The following is a 20,363-nucleotide window of genomic DNA, read 5'->3' on the forward strand; positions in this document are numbered from 1 at the left end:
AGAAGTCGGACAGCTTACCTGAAGTGCTTCCTATAAAAATCTGCAAAGTAATAAGTAATATCAAACCCCAAGGAACTGCCATTATGGACCACATTCACAAACTGGCTGAAAAAGACAAAAGAAATTTTATAAAATCACATTTTTGAAACAATGCTCCCATGCGAAAAATTCATCACAATGCCAGTCTTACCTTGGAGAAACTCTGAGGTTAATCCAGGAGTTAGTGAGCAGGTGAGTGAGAGTGTGAGAATTTATAGGTCTGTGTGTTTGGTAAAACAATAGTACGAGGCAATCATTGATCAAACACATAAATGGGTCAATTGACAGCACATTTACATATGACATCAGAAGAGTTACTTATTAATCACAATCAGACAAAATGACAGCATTCAAACAGAACTGGCACACAACCAAGCACCTGGGTCAATATATTTTATGATACCACAATCAATCTCAGGTCAGTGTTGGAATCTAACGGCCTTTCTAAGTTTGCACATTCCAACATTATTGTTTCCACCGACAAGCTCATTTATAACCACCTTTCGTCAACAGCAGTGACTGTGTGTTCTTGAGCATCAAAACTTTATTCCTGACCTTGATTATGATTAATCTGACCACATACTCTTAACTCAAGGTCAATTTATTTGCTTTTACACAGTTTAATCACATCCAGACCATACATTAAAATAATTTAATCAAACAAATGTTGAAGGAAGAAATATGGACTTGCAGGTATCAGTAGATTTCAAAAGATATCAACCATTAATTAAACTGGCACTGGACCTCTCATGTCAGCAATTATGACTGTATAGCATGTGCATGTTGGACCCCATCTAATATCTGTGCATGATCTGTATTTCACTGTCCGGCTTTGAAAAGGTTTGTTTTTATGATCAAACAGGCATCATCAAAATGACTGGAAAATGACAGTGAACCAGAGTGGATGACCTTTCTCATTTTCCGAACTTGAGTTATTGCAGTAATAATAGTGATACTGATAACTTATCATCACTTACTGGAACCATAATATTTTCTGGCATTACATCATCTCTCTTGCTTTTCATTTCAACGATAAAGGATAATCAATTAAATCTATTACAAAGCAAGGGCAATAATTTTTACAACACTTAGGTCAATGCTTTTGTGCAATAGTGTTCTCTGCTCATTACTATAAGTTTACTACCAGGCAATTCACACCCTTTCTGAGAAAGTTGGGCATTGGACTTGCCCCTTGGACTCACTGAACAAAGTTAATTGAGTAAATATGTTTTAGGGGCTTTCACATATGACTGCCCTTGTGACTTGAATAATCTATCTACACGCTCACGCTCTGTTTTCTGAAATGTTGTGATTTGTGAACTGTTGTGTTTTGACCTTCAGGGCCACCGTAGCGTCATATGCTTGTGTGTTTGCATCATCAACATTGACAGTCCCTTTGCATGATATTGAATATTAGTGCTTAAGTCAAGCAATGCTAATGAAAGCCAAATACAGACCACAGTTCAAAATAAAGCCCACCTAAAATGTATGTTTTTTAAAATACTCAAAAGTATTCAAAAGTGCTTTTAAGATTTACACAGTTTCTCAAGATTATAATACAGAACTGATAGGAGCACTCATAGGGAATTGACTGGGAGGGGAGGTTCTGATCAGAAATTTTTCCCAGCGGCGCAACAGCCTGGTAAATAATTACTCAAATTGTGTGCAGCCATTAATTTATGTAATCAGGATGATGTATGAAACTAGATTCAGTGACCCAAAGAGCACACACACTCCCTCCTTTAGTGCGTGACACCAGCTTGTGGCCCATTGAAGGACTGGACTTTTGACTCACTTGATACACTAGGTGTGGTAAAAATGCCTTTTCAGCTTTTATGCTGACATTTTAAGTACTTTATGGTTTTTGATTTATCCAGATACAATGGATGCTTATCTAGAAAATTAGCTGATTATATCCTTTATAGTTCGATAAAACCAACAGATCATTGCAGTGCAAAATTTCAACTAAATCTATTCACGATATTTCAGCCTGGACAAGTGTTTGACCAACTGACCCCACGACTGATGTCACATTATCAAATGTTGCTAAACTCTGGTGCATGTAAACACTTGACTTGACTTGATCACTTTTTTTCCCAGCTGAACCTCGGCGACTTCAAATCAGTGAAATAAGTACAGACAAAAACACGAATAGAAACATTTCTCATGTGAAGAAAATAAGTGTTCTGTCTTTAGCAGACAATCATGTAGGACTTGTTGCTCACTGTACAAAGTTAATTGAGAAAATATGTTTTAGGGGCTTTCACATATGACTGCCCTTGTGACTTGAATAATCTATCTACACGCTCACGCTCTGTTTTCTGAAATGTTGTGTATTGTGAACTGTTGTGTTTTGACCTTCAGGGCCACCGTAGCGTCATATGCTTGTGTGTTTGCATCACCTGCTACTTCGCAACTACCAACATTGACAGTCCCTTTGCATGATATTGAATATTAATCAGACCACAGTTCAAAATAAAGCCCACCTAAAATGTATGTTTGTAAAATGGTATTCAAAAGTGCTTTTAAGATTTACACAGTTTCTCAAGATTATAATACCGAACTGATAGGGGCACTCATAGGGAATTGACTGGGAGGGGAGGTTCTGATCAGAAACTTTTCCCGGTGGTGCAACAGCCTGGTAAATAATTACTCAAATTGTGTGCAGCCATTAGTTTATGTAATCAGGATGATGTATGAAACTAGATTCAGTGACCCAAAGAGCACACACACTCCCTCCTTTAGTGCGTGACACCAGCTTTTGGCCCATTGAAGGACTGGACTTTTGACTCACTTGATACACTAGGTGTGGTAAAAATGCCTTTTCAGCTTTTATGCTGACATTTTAAGTACTTTATGGTTTTTGATTTATCCAGATACAATGGATGCTTATCTAGAAAATTAGCTGATTATATCCTTTATAGTTCGATAAAACCAACAGATCATTGCAGTGCCTATTGATAGTATTCACTCCCTCTTGGATGTTTTGATGTTTTACAACAGAGGAAAAGTCAGGGGGTCACTGATGTGATTTCAATTCATCCTGAAGGGGACATGAATGTGTATGCCACTTGTGATGGCAATCCATGATAATCAAAACCAGAAATGTCAACCTCATTTGAGATTCAATGTGAGTTTCTTTGAGACTGATTAAAAACAAAGTGATCTAATTTAAAGCAACATTATGGTTATGGTCAACTCATGGTTTCTGAGTGTGACACCACTGTCGTAAATCCCTGGTCTGTAATAGTTTGTCAGACGTAATGTAGGTGCTAACTACAAACAAAACTCATTACGTAATAATGTTATGTGTTGAAAACATGTATGTAACGCTGTGATCCTACCCTCTCACTGAAGTTACATAGTGCAGAAACAAGTGAAAGGAGGGTGGAGTTGCTGAGACAGAGACACCATTCACCCTGTTACAAGGCACTGTACCATCAACATGATTTTGAAGCTGTTATTTTACGGCTAAAAAGTTATATAATGCTGCCTTAATTACAAATTTACTGTATAAAAGAAATACACTTCATGTCTGAGGTTGTCTTTAAGCTTGAAAATACTGGAAGCAAGGAGCTGTTCAGGCCATGGATTGGTAGATACTGCCAGTGGTATAAAGGTCTTGTCATAGATTTTTTCATTAGAATCTATTTTATGTAATGTTAAAACCCCATGTGAAATCACCAGAAATCTCTTATTGCCAGAAAATCTGTGTTTTTTGACACTTATGCTGCTGGATCACAGATGAGTCACTTATAATATTAGTATTAGAGCCCCTCTATGACGACACCATTTTGTGGAAAATGATGCTGGGATGAGTTTTTGTCGTTTTGTTAAAACATTATTATGGGGTACTTCCCCTTTGGAGCATGAATGTGTATTTTATGACATATTTTTTTATTTCAGTACAGATTATTTGTTATGTCCTGTAATATGTTCCTTTGCTACAGTATGTTAATTTGTCATGGTATGTTTTCTAATTTATATTTAGCTTTTAAATATCTAAATGCTTGCTACAGCAATCTGTGTCACATCATGTCATAAAATCCATTTGAATTGAAATCAAATTAAATATATCTTTTGTACAAAAGTGCAAATTCATTATAACATAGGAAAGCATTTCTGCATGCACACACACACAAAAACACACACAGATGAATAAATATAAAAATGTAAACATTATATTTAGTAAAAGTCCTCGTACAGTTGTGATTTGGGTTAATCATGTAAGTCAATTAGAAACATTTTGCCACCGCCTTGGCAACATTTCTTTACCAACATAAAATAAAATAACTCAATTAATTTACATTTCCTTTACATGGATACATTAAACAACTCATGATTGGTGGCATATGTGTATATGTACAGCTTTGCTCTGTTTTGTTCATCTTTTACACACCTGTCGTTCTTATTCTGTTTATATTATTTCTCTAAATTCTTCATTCATACCAAATACATAATGTCCCTTAAAAGCATATAAAAACACTATTGACACAGCAACATGGTCCAATGTTGCTGTGCAATGGTAATGTAGTGTTGTAATTTGCAAAGTCAAGTATAGCAGATAAAAAATTCACCGCAACACTTTCTTCTGACGGGAAAAAGAGTGACATCACTTGGCTCCTGGCCGCAGTCGTACACCTAACAGCCAGTAAATCGGTTGTTGGAGGTAGGTCATGGCCCAGCAATCCCAGATTAGATACGTCAATGATCGATGTTGTTGCTTTATTGCTTCTTTCCTGTATCAATCCGACTCCCCCGTCTGTGATTGGCAAGTTCAGTCATTGGGGAGGTTTCTGACTCCACCTGCAGTGCTGCCTCCACACTGTCTGTATACCTGAGGCCCTGCAGGTCAGCTGCTAGGAGGACCTCCAGAACAGAAGGCTAAAAGACAGAAACAGAGTTTGAGTGGAAGAGGGAAGAACATGCATTTTGTCATGCTGTGTTGTTAAGATTTGAATTTAGCCCCAAACAAGAAAAAACGTTTTATTTTGAAATTTAAAATGAACAAATGTATCATTCCTAAGGCCAATAGGTCATACCTGCAATCTTGAAAAGACCAGTTGCACATCTCGCAGTTTGAACTGCCTCAGCAGGTCCCTGAGCTCGCTGATCACAGAGTAATCTATGGCGCTGACATGATGGCAATCCAGGACAACTGACCGCGGAGGCGACGCTGGGGGGGAGACGTTAGGAGGACAGTAAATGAGAGGAAACACAGAAAGAGAGAAATCACCACACATGACTGTGTCATGCAAGTGTCCTCGAACCAAAGATAAGCATGTCTTTACCCTGCAGAGCCTGAGTGTGTATGACGTGGCTGAGATACTCTGTGGCAGGAAAGCTGAGTCCACTGTTCAACTCCATCACCAGCACACCATGATCAGACAACTGCACACAAATAGCACATACACATATACATCACCTGCTACTCTGGCACCATTAGGCACCATGACTTTATTATGTTCAACAGACTCCAGCCTCAAACTTCCTCATCTTATCCAGGGAACCTAAAAAAGAACTGAGGGCCATTATGTCATGGAATCTTGCTTTGGTGCCAGACTGTGGTGACAGCTTTATTGAAGTCTATATATAGGATCTGCAAGGACTCCTTGATTTATTGGTACAAAGTTCATGCCTTGATAACATTTGGGAAAGGCTCCTGTTAGCAGTGTAATTGCAGTCTCATCAACAATATATGGTCATGGTGATCATTTGAGGAAATAAAATCAGTCATTAACCTTCTCTCTGAAGTGTGTTCTTTCATTTTCTAGAGGCCTTTCTCCATCAGAAGTCATACAACATAGATATGTTGGGTTTTAGTGTGTTTGCCTCGAACACAAGCAAATGACTGTTGTACCTTTACAGATCACACAAGCAATGCAACACTTGAGTGCTGGCAATGAAAGGCTACATATGTCTTTGTAGATTCTTCTTCAAATTGTCACACTCACAATCCTGTGCAGATTATTATGATACCTTTATCCGTGGTCTTGCAATGTTGTACAGCAGCATGGCTCCAGATACAGCTACACCTCCTAAGATGCCGTACTGCACCTGCCAGAAACTCATCAGGAATGTCACGAAAAAAGGCAGCAGGTCCAGTTCTGTGGAGGATACATTATGTGAGCATGAGACCATATTTAAACAAACAGACACATGTGAGACACACTTCAGTGAAAACCTGAGCAGACACCTACTGCGTATCCTCCACATCTTAGCCACAACCTGGTAATCTACCATGGGAGCAACGGCACAGATAATAACAGCAGCCAGAGAAGCTTTGGGGATATAGTAGAAGGCCGGCATGAGGAACGCCAGGGAAAGCAATACTATCACACCTGCAAAAACAGAGAGAGAAGGTGAAATTAAGAGAAAATGCCTTAGTTTAAGAGTCACGTTGTCTTTGTTGTCATGTCTTTTGAAGCCAGTATTTATTGTTTCGTTTAACACCTCTACCTCTGTCCTCTATGACATAATATGTGATAACACAGACCGCCACAAGAGGGCAGAAGAGATACTGTGAAGGTGTCAGGACTCACTGGTGACGATCCCTCCAGCTGGAGTGCAAACACCAGTCTGGGAGTTCACTGCTGTCCTGGATGTGAGGAGAAAACATGACACTGTAAATACTGTTAACATCTGAACTCTCTCTCTCTCTCTCTCTCTCTCTCTCTCTCTCTCTCTCTCTCTCTCTCTCTCTCTCACAGACACACAGACAGACACACACCTCCCAAAGCTGCCAGTGACCGGGTAGGCTGAAACAAAGGAACCCATGATGTTGGTCACACCAATTGCCAGCAGTTCCTGGTTGGCATCGATTCTGTAGTCGTTCTGACTGGCTGAGGAGAAACAGGAAGTTCGAAGCAATCAGATGAAACACTCATTTTTTGGCTGCCTTGATTATCTAAAACTAGGATTCTGTGTAGAGAACAGCCACACTAGCGGATCTGTGAGGCTGCAAAATGCTAACATGCTCACAATGACAATGCTGATGTTTAGCAGTTATAATGTGTACTATGTTTACAATTGTTAGCATGCTAACACTTGTTAATTAGCACAAAACCAAAGTAGTTCTGAGGCTAATTGGGATGTCACTTGTTTTGCTGATATTAGCAGTGGTGAAAAGAATATTGAAAATCTGTATTAGAGTACAAGTACAGTTAAATTACTGAAATATCACACAATACAAGAAGTATTCCACTCAAACACTACTCAGAGCATTAGTTACTTTTTAACCATGTATGTTGAATGCACTGTCAATGGCGGGCATTCAATCAAAGGGGTTTCTGTTTCTTCAGACTTAAAAAATTATTTGTACTTGTACTATAAAAGTACAATTACCCCCAAAAATGATTTAATTGCTGTACTTTGAGTAGCTGTACTATAAGTTACTCCCACCTCAGGTATTTTGTTATAAACCAAAGTACTAAGTAGTACAAGTAGTAATGAAAAATGTGGTATAATGATGGCATAGAGGAAAAGTTTTAGGAATTCATCCTGAAGGGGACATCAATGTCTGTACTAAATTTAATCACAATGCATTCGATATCTGTGGATATATTTTAGTCTGAACTAATGTGATGGACTGACCAACCAACAGGCTCTCTAGTGCTATGCCATGAGCGTGGATGAAACACTTACCAAAAGCTTTAGCAATAGCAATGCTCTCCAACAGACCCATGAAGGGAATCACAGCAAGCCCACCTCCAAAGCCCTGCACAATACACACACAGAGGAGGACCGGTTAGTCAGCTGCTCTTCCTGCAAACTGGATAGAAATGAGGAAGTGAAAGTTGCAACTAAAACATTTAGTGAAAAAATTCCCGGCCGTCTCCCTGTGGCCAGCAATGTCTCTCTGCTCCTTACCTCTACAATCTCTCCAAAAGAGACGACTGTGCCGTTGGCTGTGGTGTCCGTGGTGGGTGGGGGCTCGAATGGTGGGAGCCCCGGGGAAGTTTTCCCGGTGATTGTAAACACGTGATGACCGTAAGCATCCCAGGAAAATGCTATGAAGGATGCGGCCAGGACCACCAGAGAGTTACGCACTGACAAAGAGAGAAAAATGTACAGATTGGAGAAAAGAGGGAGGTTTGAGAAAAGTGTATCTAAAAAAAATCAGATTCATACACTGTAATTGGCATACATGTATGTGACACACACACACACACACACACACACACACACACACACACACACACACACACACACACACACACAAAAAGGTACTGACTGGTAGCAACAGTCCACACTAGTTTCCTGGCGACTCTGGAGCAGCTGGAGTAGGGAGCGTTGTCAGAGCCCAGACTCTCTTTCATAAACAACAACATGACCAGCAGACCAAGACAAAGCAGACCCAGAACCACGTCACCTATCCTGGCTTCTGGGATCTTGTAGAAGGTGTAGTAAACCTCCAGGAAGAACTCCTGGGGAATTCCCTGAAGTCCAAGAATATTCTGCAAACAGGAAAAACAGGACTGGCATCAGCTGCAACCACTGACACTCAGAAGAGTCGCAAATCTGAACAAGAGGAGTTCTCTCCTGCTTTTAAGATAGAAACAGTAACTACAAGATGGGTTTGCACAACCAAATGAACCACATCAGCAGCAGCTCAGAAGACTAAATCTTACCTCATTATAGATTAAAACTGCTGAGGCAACAGTAGATAAAAACAAGAGGTTCAATTATGGAAACCCTAGCTCTAATTGCTGGACATCTATTGCATGTCTGTCAGCACTTGGAGAGGCAGCCCTCCTCTGTGGCTCTTCCATCTTTATCCCCCAGTTAAAAGTTTTTCTTTTTTTTTAAATCATTGGAAGTTTTTCCTCACTCGAAGCGAGGGTCTAAGGACAGATGATGCCGTTCACTACATAGATTGGCAATGTGACTTTGGGCTTTATAAATAAAATTGATTTGATTTGACAGTGTATACAGTGGTCACAGGTCACAGTGACGGGATAAACACAAATCCTTAAGGGTGTTATTTGTAGGTAGGTGCAAAAACATAGGGGGCAGCTTATCACCAGAGTAAGCGTCAACTGCTGCCGTTAGCTAACTAGCTCATGGCTCAGTTAGCCATGCAGCCAGTGGCTCTGGAGTTTGTCTGGACCGGGACCTTAGACCACGGGCGACAAGAGTACCAGATGCTAGACGAAATATCTACAAGAGACACCATTTTTAAGTCTATTAACTTTAAATGTGAAACTGGAGTCACTGTGTGTGTCTGTGTGTGTTTGTGCATGAGATTAAATCTCACCTTGACTTGGCCAAAGCCAATGGTTACTGCAGCAGCACAAGTGAAGCCTTTTATTACAGGGAAAGAGATGAAGTCCAGCAGGAAACCTGCAGAAGATGCAAAGTAATGAATGATTTACGAAGCCATAAAACGAACCTTGAACCAAAAAGGGACAGCGTGTTGAGATCCACAGATGCCACAAAAATGTGTTTGTGGTTAGGCACGGAAAGTCATTGATGTTGTGGTGGGAAGTGGCTGTCCTGTTTCTTCACAGTCTCTGCAGTTCTGTCTCTAAACCTTTGCAATTTTCTAAATGACTCCCTCTCTCTCTATTTTCTAAACAATTAGTTTAATTTTGTGATATTGCTATATCAGGTTTTGATACAGAGCACACCCTAAATCTTTACGGAAAATTAGATAATGCTAAAATGTCATTGCACATAGCTAAAAACAATGTCTAGTATTGTGAATAAAAACTAATTTTTTTTTTGCTAAAAATGCCTTTTGTAAGTTCATCCACATCCACCCGATGTCACGAGTGTCGACTAAATTTAGAAAACCCCCAAAACTGGTGTCACAAGGTTTTCACATGACCTCAGCAGCCCTCCTCTCACCTAATCTCAGTAATGCCATTACTGCCTGGATGAGTCCACAGAGGAGGCTGAGCAGCACGGCTCGGTCTGGCTGCCCCCCCACCACGGAGAAACACAGGAGAGACATGATGGCTGTGGGACCCAGTGTCACATCCTTAGAGGTCCCTAGGAGGGTGTAGATGAATCCCCCCATGAATGCAGAGTAGAGTCCGTACTGTGGAGAGAAATGATTTTAGATTAAAAGAGAGCAACAACTAACATTTATTTGCGTTGCTGATTAAAGTCCTCCTCCACTCAATTTTTTTTTTCACTAGTTTTTTCTCGTTACGTCACTTGAATGTTTTACTGGTCAGAACGATGCACGTGTGGAGTTTATTTTTACATTCACCTGTCGAGAAAGAAGTGACAAAAACACAGAGCAGATGCACACTTCTAAATGACTAAATGGAAGATGAATCCCAAAGATGAACCTTCACAGACAATCCAGGCAAGATTCACCTGCACAGGAAGACCGGCTACTTCAGCATAAGCCAGAGCCTGCGGGACAGTCGTCAGCCCGACTGTGAGGCCTGCGAGCAGGTCCATCTTAAGCCACTTCAGCTTGTATCCAGGCAGCCAGGAGAGGACGGGCAGCCAGGCCTTAAGGGTGCTGTAAGAGCAGCAGTCCCGGCCGGCAGCCGACACTCGTCCCAGAAGAGGCTGGTCCATTGCTCAAGAATTAGAGTTGAGGAAAGAGAACCTGGAGAGAAGGACGACAGCAACAAATGCACACTAATAAAGTGACTTTCTACATATTCAAATGTCTGCAAATGTGGGGAGATAAAACAATAAAGCAATTAAGTTTCCTCCTTTACTTTAAATGTCAGACATCAGCTTTTGGGAGGTGCTGCTTGGTTCCTCTGGCTTTGGTTCGGCTCCTCTTTCCCCACAGACCCAGTAGTCAGGGAAAGAAGACAAAGAAGTGCTCTGTGTGCAATCATGTGTCAGTTTGTCCGAGTGTTTTTCTGGACCGATACACAGCACATCACAGGGAGTAGACAACATATCTTCTGACGCACGTTGTGATCTGGGTGTAAAAGAACAAAAAAAAAAGTCATCCATCAACTGACTTGCAACCTGTCAGGTCACATGTGATAACCACTTACGACACATCTGCTTACAAGTTTAAGTTTTTAACACATGAGGACAGATATTCCATAAGTCTTTCTGTCACCAGCTTTTTAGTCTTCATATTCATATAATGATCACATGATGACAGCGCAGCGATTTGCATACCTGGTTGTTTTACAGCAGACATAACTTTTCTCCACAATCACCTACAAGCCATAAAACTCCCTCACTATGAAATATTCACCCACATGCTCACTCAGTATTATGTGAGTTAACAGCACCCTCAACTTACAGTGTGATAATTTTATCTCCCATTGTGTCCTATAATATGTTTATGATGTGTGGGCTGTAAAATCTTCTAACAATTGATTGAACGATTAGATTTTGCATTGACAAAGTGGAAGAATGTGAGTAAATAGCACAGCTGTGTGACTGTAACAAACAGAAGGGGAGAAGAGGATAACAGAACAGAAAAACAACACAGTAGAACAGAAAGGGAAGAGTGACATTTTTTTGGGTACTTGCACTTGCACTTATATTTGAACCTCGATGCTTTGGGGAAATTGTGTCTTGAGGCTTTCATGCCAATAAAGCCTTTGAATTTTAAAACAGAATTGAACTGAACACATTGGAAAAACATACAAAAGTAAAAAAAAAAAAAAAAAGCATAACAACACAAATATAATACAACAGAAAAATATACAACAGCATACAATAGACAAAAACAGGCAAAAAACAACTTCACTGTAGAATAGAAAAGAGCAGAAAAACTACTGAATAGAACAAAAGAGAATAAAATAGCCTAGAAAAACAGCACAACAGAATAGAGTAGAAAAAAACGACACAATAAAATAAAATAGAAATAGAAAGAAAAATGAAATAAAAACTCTTACCCAACCCGGCGCCTTCTCTTTGCTCATTATTCAGCGGGTCAGCTGTGATTTTCAGGTCCTTTTCTGTCACACAGCTTTTGTTCCTTTTGTTAAGCCCACTTCCTAAAAATCTGTCACTTCGCTGATGAAGCGCGAGCCACCAGTTCCTGTTGTCTCTCCTCACGTGACGTCTGTCATGTGACAACAGGGGGCGGGGCTTAAGTTGTTTGAGGAAGACGTCAAGACGCGTCCCGACACACCGCAGTCTCAACCAACTCGCCACTTTACATGTTGATTTTGACGACTGAATTTATTCAAATTACTGGATATAATTGTTGTGACGCGTGAGAAATGTTTCAAAGCCAAACCAGCAGAGACTTTGAGGCTTAGTAGGCTCAATTTTGGGGGGAAACAGTGAAGAGATATAATCACCATCATGCTGCTTGAGTTGGTTTTTCTCATTTTGGCATCATGTTGCACCGCAGAGTCAAAGACAAGAAATGTCCTCCTGATAATTGGTGAGTGAACCTTTACACCTCCATACAGCGGTGAGCTGTGTCAGTTTTAAAGACTGGAAATGCCTTTTGAGCTCATTTGACAGTTTATTAGGTACACCTGGCTAAAGCTAATGCAGTCTGTAATTTAGCCTGCTCCCATTGATGTAAATATTGGGGGGACAGAATAACAGAAACACCTCTCTGTAAAGTACAGTGCAGTTCAGCAGCACCGTAAACAAGGCTGGCCCTTGGATTTTGGTGGCCCTTAACAAGAGTTTGTTTGTGGCTCCAAACACTCCCAGCTCCACCACCAAATCATACACACACACACACACACACACACAAACATACATAAAATAGAGATGGACAAATGAATAACCAACAAATGATGTGGAAGATCGTCCTGGTGCAAGAGAGTTTGCTTAAAAATATTTCAATAACGCACATTAAAAAGACTATACATTAGATTATTATTATTCCTTAAATATAGGCTGGAAGACATTCCATACGTACAATATATGTTTCTTCCTGGAGTATTAATTAGTCACCCAACCAATGCAGTTTCATCCAAAGCAAGGCTAGCCTTCGTAATCTATGAATAAGGCTTGCAATCCTTACTTATTTTTGAATATGCAAGAAACCAACTAAAATGAATAATACATTAATTACTTCCTGCTTGTCAGAGTTATATTTAACTGTGGCTATGTTCTGTTTAATTTATTCAAAATTCCTACAAAACATAGAAAAGTTAGTTCTATGTCGATATAAGAAACCAATTTTTTAAAAATGTATTTTGTTGACCAGATTGTCAATGTGATATTTGAATGTGAGTTTATCATCTATCCAGATACCAAGGTATTCATAATTCTGTCACTCTCTCAGTATTGTTTCCTTTGCTCTGTCGAACAACATTACCTTAGTTTGATGAACATTCAATACAAGTCGGCAATACAACATTACATTACATCTTGAGTTGCACCTTTGGTTATTTAAAAAGTCTGAACTAGTAGGTCCCAAGATTATATAAACAGTATGTTGAAGTTCCTGACAAATTTATATCATCTCACAATGTATTGTCATTTCACACGAACCGGAGAGTTTTTAAGAATATGTAGTGTAAGAGCTAATAAGCGTGTGTTTTCCCTCTTTCAGCTGATGATGCCGGTTTTGAGACGGAGGTGTATAACAACTCTGTGGTCCACACCCCCCACCTGCGCTCTCTGGCCAAACGTAGTCTGGTGTTCAGCAACGCCTTCACCTCTGTCAGCAGCTGCTCTCCCAGCCGCTCCACCATCCTTACCGGCCTGCCGCAGGTAAAAATACACACACACACCTATGGATACTTCTCATTTGTGCATGCAGTTACGATATTAAGGTCTGTTTGATGTGTTGTCAGCACCAGAACGGCATGTACGGGCTTCATCAGGGTGTTCACCACTTCAACTCGTTTGACGGAGTCCAAAGTCTGCCGCTGCTCCTCAGCAAAGCCAACGTACACACAGGTTAGTAACAAAGTGACCAGCTTAATTCAAGTGTACTTTCACACACACTCTTGCTTTTTATCACCATTTCTCCCCCACACTCTTTTTGTTTTACTCTCTCAGGTATTATTGGGAAGAAGCACGTTGGTCCTGGACCTGTGTATCCTTTTGATTATGCCTACACAGAGGAGACCAACTCTGTCCTCCAGGTGGGGAGGAACATCACCCGCATCAAACTCCTGGTCCGCAAGTTTTTCCAGACCCATAAAGAGGAAGTGTTTGAACGAAGGCGTAAGACAGAAGAGAATAAAGAGAATAGAAAAGATGAAGAGAGGCCGTTTTTCCTTTATGTCGCCTTCCATGACACCCACCGATGTGGACACTCGCAGCCCCAGTATGGAGCGTTCTGTGAGAAGTTTGGGAATGGTGAAATGGGGATGGGTAGAATACCTGACTGGACACCCGAATATTACACACCAGAACAAGTGAAGGTCAGTACTAAAAGATATGCAGGCTCAAAAGTTTGATCCATGAATCAAATCACAGAGCTCCTAACACTCAATACTATGGTCTGCCCTCATCTCGTGTACTTCAGGTTCCTCCTTTTGTGCCGGACACGCCTGCAGCACGAGCCGACTTAGCTGCACAGTACACCACAGTTAGCAGGCTGGACCAAGGTATGTATCAACACCTACACATGCTATAAATAAGGAGGATGAAGAGAGGCCATTCATGTTAGATTCAAGTTATGGTGGTGTAAATCTCCTCTGCAGGTATCGGTTTGGTTCTTCAGGAGCTCAGGGAAGCTGGTTATGAGAACGACACTCTGGTCATCTACAGCTCCGATAACGGCATCCCCTTCCCCAATGGCAGAACCAACCTGTACCGCTCCGGGACAGCAGAGCCCATGCTGGTGTCCTCTCCAGAGCACAGGGAGCGATGGGGAGACACCAGCCAGGCTTACGTCAGCCTGCTGGGTAAGAGACAGGTGGCAGCTGGGGTGGAGCCGGATCCTATTTCTAATAGATAAATGAAGTGGTAGTGGATAGATGCATAGCCTTAGATCAGAACAGCTGTCACTGCAAGTCGAAAATTTAAGTTTTTTTTAATATATAGACTGTAAAGTCTAGCAACCACTCACTGTGAGCACAGTGTCTATAGCAGATAGATAGTAAGATTCTAGTTTAGTACTTACACCAGCAGCTCCCAAGTGACAACATAAAATGACGCAATATCTGCTATCTTCCATACTACAGTATAATAAGTACTCCTGTCTGACCCCTCATCACATGTTACTGCGTCAGTGAGTAATGAGTTATGAGCAGGTCAACCACAGAGTGATGTTTCTCATTCTCAGATAGTTTGAACCCAATGATATTAATAGGCTAAAAAAAGTAAAAAGAAAATAAAAGTCAGAAACATCTAAAAGAATTTCATGTCACAGTGATACTTTTTATTTTTCTTCTTTACTTTATCATCTTCTGACTGCCTAGATTTATCTTGAGCCCCCTCAAACCAAGGAACCTGAAAAAGAAGGAAGGGTCATTACATCACTGAATCTTGCTTCGGTGCCAGGCTGTAGTGACAGCTGTATTGAAGTCTATGGATGATTGATGGAGAAACTCACAAAAACATATTTACGTTGTATAATTTCTGATAAAGAAAAGCCTCTAGAAACTGAAAGGACACACTGCAGAGAGTAGGTTAATAACTGTTTTTTGTTTTGTTTTGTTTTGTTTTTTTATCAACATGTAGTTTGTCCCTCAATTTCCTCTAGGAAAGGCTCCTGTTCACAGTGTAATTACAGTCTCAGTCTCCCAGCAATATTTGGTCAGACCTGCCCTGTTTGATCACAATACTATCAGCCCTGTCAATCATTTGGGGAAAAAATAGCGTTAACCTATTCCCTGAAGTGTGTTCTTTAATTTTATGGAGGCGTTTCTTCATCAGAAGTCATATGACCTAGATAGGTTAGGCTTCAGTGTGTTTCACCATGCATCTCTCATAGACTTCAATACAACTGTAACCACAGTTTGGCCGCAATGAAAGATTTGGTGACGTAATGACCCTTCCTTCTTCTTTAGGTTCCCTGCCTCAGTCAGTGTGTTTCTTTTGATGTGCTCAGTCAGCCACAAGAGGGAGACTTAAGAATGATACATCTGCATCAGATCCATAAAATAAACTGAATATGATCCATAAATGCAAGTATGAAAATAACATCAATTAAACAATAGTAACAACAAACGATAGAAACAGTTGTGATATACTGTAAATGTCTGCAGAAGATAATGTGCGGTAAACCATGGCAAGTATGTAAGCATCTAACTATAAAGTAATAAAGTTACTAATTACTTGTTAACATTTACATTACATTTAGGGCATTTAGCAGACACTTTTGTCCAAAGTGACTTACAATAAGTACATTTGTCACAAGAAAGAAACCACAACATATCACCATCGATAAAGTAGAAAAGAAAAGATAGAAAAAATGTTCAAGCCCTCATCTGAGCAAAGTAGGTGCCATTTATCAAGGATTGTAAAGAATGTAGTCAGTAAACTAATCCAAGTATCACAATAGTAATGTAACTGGATTACTTTCTCTTTTGGATTACCCCAGTACCACACAAATGCAAAAGAGAAAAGAGAAGAAATATCAATAGGAAAGTTTAATCTTAATAACGAGTATGTATTCTGCAAGAATTTGCATGTGTATTTCACTTAAGACCAGAGTGATGTTGTGTGTGCACATGTGCATAGTTACAGACTAGTACTGTATATCATTCTCTATTTTGAAATTGTAATCCTGTCAGTAATCCCCTGTTTTACTGAATGTATATGTACTCTAATTATCTTTTTTCAGTAACCTCACCAGAAAAGTTGCTTTTTCTTGTATGTATGTATTATGTATTTCGTTACTCCCCAAGCCTGATTATTACTGTATTAGTAATAACATTAAATTGGAATTTAAGGTTTTGTCTCAGATGAGCCGGTCGCTTGTTTTCTCACTGTCTTTTCTCTCTTTTTCTCTTCGTCCCCCTCTCTTTTTCCGGCAGACATTACTCCCACTATCCTGGACTGGTTCTCTGTTCCCTACCCATCCTACAGCCTCCCCGGCAGCCCCACCACCCCGGTCCACCTCACCGGTCGCTCCTTACTGCCTGCTCTAGTCACGGAGCCCAGCAGCTGGCACACCGTGTACGCCAGCCAGTCCCTCCACGAGGTCTGTGAGCACTGCTGCTTTCAGACAGGATGTCATCGCCACTGACTGTCAGAAACAGACCCTGACTGCTGTTCTGTCATTTTGATTGCAGATAACCATGTACTACCCAACCCGCTCTGTCCACCAGGGGGCGTACCACCTCCTCCACAACCTACACTACCGCATGCCCTTCCCCATCGACCAGGACCTGTATGTGTCACCGACCTTCCAGGACCTGCTGAACCGCACCCGGCTGAGTGAGCCCACACACTGGTTCAAAAGCCTGCAGCAGTATTACTACAGAGAGCGCTGGGAGCTGTACGACACCAGGTCTGTCCTAGTGTTCTTCATGTGATCAGCTCAGGAGGAGAAACATGTTCATAAATAAATATCAGTCAGTTAAAAGGACATTTAGAACACAATACTTTCTCATTCAATGTTTTTTCTTTATTTTTATTATTTTCTACATTGTAGATTAATACTGAAGACATCAAAACTATGAAGGAACACATATGGAATTATGCAGTAAACAAAAAAGTGTTAAACAAACCAGAATATGTTTTTTTTAATATTCTTCAAAGTAGCCACCTTTTCCTTTGATGACAGCTTTGCACACACTTGGCATTCTCTCAATCAGATTCATGAGGTAGTCTCATTTAGTGATATGGACTGGTATTTTACATATATGTATATATGTATATATACATATGTGTATATATGTATATATATGTGTGTATATGTATATATGTATATATATGTGTATATATGTATGTATATATATGTGTGTATATATGTGTATGTATATATATGTGTGTATATATGTGTGTATATGTATGTATATGTATGTATATGTATATATATGTGTATATATGTGTATATATATGTATATAAAAACAATAATAGGACTAATTAGAATTAATTGCAGATTTTGTGTTTAAATTATGAATTATCTTTGAGAAGCCAGTAACGCTTTATATTAAAGTCTTTGCAATAAGCATGAGTTAACAAGCAATATGGCCCTTATAAGTCCTTTTTAAAAGATGTTATTAACATATTGTAACATGTGTTCATAAGACTATATGCAGCTAAGTGTTAATAATAGCTCCATAAACATGTTTATTGTTAAATTAAAAGACATTTATAGGCACCTACAAGAAACTCAGCAGTTTCTTCTTAGTTTATCTTATCATTTATTAACAGTTGATTAAGCTTTTTGCAGATGCTGGATCTAAAGCAAGATCAATTGAATTGTAATAATAGAATAATAACAATATATATTATTAATATATAATAACAATATAATAATTGAACGCATAATAAAAGATGTATTAATCTTTACAAAGACAATGACATCATAGGTAAGTTAATTACTCTAAACTCAATAAATGTATTTGCAATGCTATTGTCAACACATAAGAAACACAAAATAAAGCTTTTATGAATGTTCTTAAGTGTCTACAAAGCACTTATGAATGTGTTATAATCTAACAATAAACATGTTTATGATTGTATTATTAACATTTATATAGTTATAGTTAAATTACTTAACTAACTAATTAGCATAAAGAGCGACCTGTAGCTTAATTTAATGCATCGAAAATGAAGGTTAGTGACAATTATAAATACATTTTACTTCTTTGAGTGGTATGATTAAATTAACAACAGACTCTTTTGAAACCTAAAAACACATTTTTGTGTGTCTATAATTGGTGCATGTGCCCGCCGTCCCCCTGGGATTCACGCCTATGAACATGGAGACTTCAATAATTGTAAAATCTTTGCAGTGGCCCTGAGACTGTTTTCTGATGTTTAAATTTGAACAACGCAGGTCGGACCTTCTGGAAACAAGGAACCTGGTGTCAGACCCGTCCTACAGCACCGTGCTGGAGAGCCTGAGGCAGAGTCTGCAGAAGTGGCAGTGGGAGACAGGGGACCCCTGGGTCTGTGGACCTGACTACGTCCTGGAGGACAAACTAGAGCCGCACTGCAGACCACTCTACAATGGACTCTGATGGACTGTAATGGTACTTTTACTCATCTTGATTGACATGATGTCCCCATACATGATTCCTCTTGTAATATAAATTAAATGTACTGTATCTGTATTTTATTTTTGTATGTCCTTGCTGCTTTTAGTGCTCAAAAATAAACTCAACATGAATTAACTTAATTCCTATCATTGTTTTCAGTGTTGTATTGTTCTTCTTTATGTTACCAGATAATTTCATCATCCAGGTCAGTGGTCCTTCTTATCTGTTTCTATACATTTAAGGTACATCTTCCCATCATCCAGACCTCCTCATAACCCTGTTTCATAGAGAGGCAACATGATTACACACTCGCTGTTTCTGTAATTATTTAATTGAAACAAATGTAGAAATGTATCCATCTCTGTTGTAGGCTCCATCATGGTTGTTCTCCTACTGATCTGTTGATTACATGATGGTGGAGTTCATGACGCATGACTGGGGAGGTCGGCAAATCAATCTGGAAAGGGGTTTTTATTGATTCCTCAGAGCTCCAATTTGATGTGATTCGCAGTCTGTCCATGTAGAAAGCTTTTGGAACAATTTGGATCAGTCGATTATTCACTTATGTTGATTGATCTGCTCATTTATTTTTTCTTTCACTCCTAATCTGTCCATTTTCACTCATGTTGAAGTCTTTTTGAAGTCTTTTGAAGTCAGGCGCACTGATTCAGTGCAGTGCAGTGGATAAGCACTGACCTGATTTCATGGCTTTTATTCATGAATCTAAATCTGTTTAATTTAACTGAATTTTCTGTGTCAAACTAGGAGTTAGTCTTTATATATATATATATATATGTGTGTATGTATGTATATATATATATATATATATGTATGTATGTATGTATGTATGTATGTATGTATGTATGTATATATATATATATATATATATATATATATATATATATATATATATATATATATATATATATATATATATATTAGACGTTTTTAGACATTCAGGATTTTTTAAATCTAAATGTCTAATTAGTGAAACACAAAAGCACATCCTCATTAACTTATAATCTATCTTGACATCTCTGAGTTTTGACCATTTATGTCATCCTGGTCCACTGATGTTAATCCGTTTTACTTTTACAAGCGTCAGAGAAGAGATGACGTCCCTATACATCTCCAACCCCCTCATACTCTATAACACACACACACACACACACACACACACACACACACACACACACACACACACACACACACACACACACACACACGCCGGATGATCATCCACCCACCTCAATTTTGATTTGACGAACGTCCTGGGTCACGATAACGTCTCCCCAGTCAGCCTATAT

At 39.4% G+C, this 20,363-nt stretch overlaps 2 protein-coding genes across 2 annotated transcripts; one reads left to right on the top strand and one right to left on the bottom strand.

Annotated features, from left to right (window-relative positions):
* Positions 1 to 4,204: 4,204 nt before the first annotated feature.
* slc26a11 (solute carrier family 26 member 11) lies at positions 4,205 to 11,957 on the bottom strand. The gene is made up of 15 exons (XM_073478925.1): positions 11,871 to 11,957; positions 10,722 to 10,933; positions 10,366 to 10,606; positions 9,889 to 10,081; positions 9,296 to 9,381; positions 8,273 to 8,495; positions 7,909 to 8,087; positions 7,684 to 7,756; positions 6,770 to 6,881; positions 6,582 to 6,637; positions 6,240 to 6,380; positions 6,019 to 6,146; positions 5,331 to 5,430; positions 5,082 to 5,215; positions 4,205 to 4,923 (listed from the first exon to the last, which is right to left on the bottom strand). Exons 3-15 carry the CDS (start codon positions 10,573 to 10,575, stop codon positions 4,765 to 4,767), a joined length of 1,794 nt encoding a protein of 597 aa, XP_073335026.1. The 5' UTR covers positions 10,576 to 10,606; positions 10,722 to 10,933; positions 11,871 to 11,957; the 3' UTR covers positions 4,205 to 4,764.
* A 108-nt stretch (positions 11,958 to 12,065) lies between these two features.
* sgsh (N-sulfoglucosamine sulfohydrolase (sulfamidase)) lies at positions 12,066 to 19,196 on the top strand. The gene is made up of 9 exons (XM_073462769.1): positions 12,066 to 12,367; positions 13,499 to 13,659; positions 13,743 to 13,848; positions 13,951 to 14,318; positions 14,423 to 14,504; positions 14,601 to 14,804; positions 16,881 to 17,047; positions 17,139 to 17,356; positions 18,855 to 19,196. The coding sequence occupies exons 1-9, from the start codon at positions 12,286 to 12,288 to the stop codon at positions 19,036 to 19,038; spliced, it is 1,572 nt and encodes a 523-aa protein (XP_073318870.1). The 5' UTR covers positions 12,066 to 12,285; the 3' UTR covers positions 19,039 to 19,196.
* Positions 19,197 to 20,363: the final 1,167 nt, after the last annotated feature.

The sequence above is a fragment of the Pagrus major genome, chromosome 1 (genome assembly GCF_040436345.1).
Source record: "Pagrus major chromosome 1, Pma_NU_1.0".
In the NCBI taxonomy this organism is placed as follows: Eukaryota; Metazoa; Chordata; class Actinopteri; order Spariformes; family Sparidae; genus Pagrus; species Pagrus major.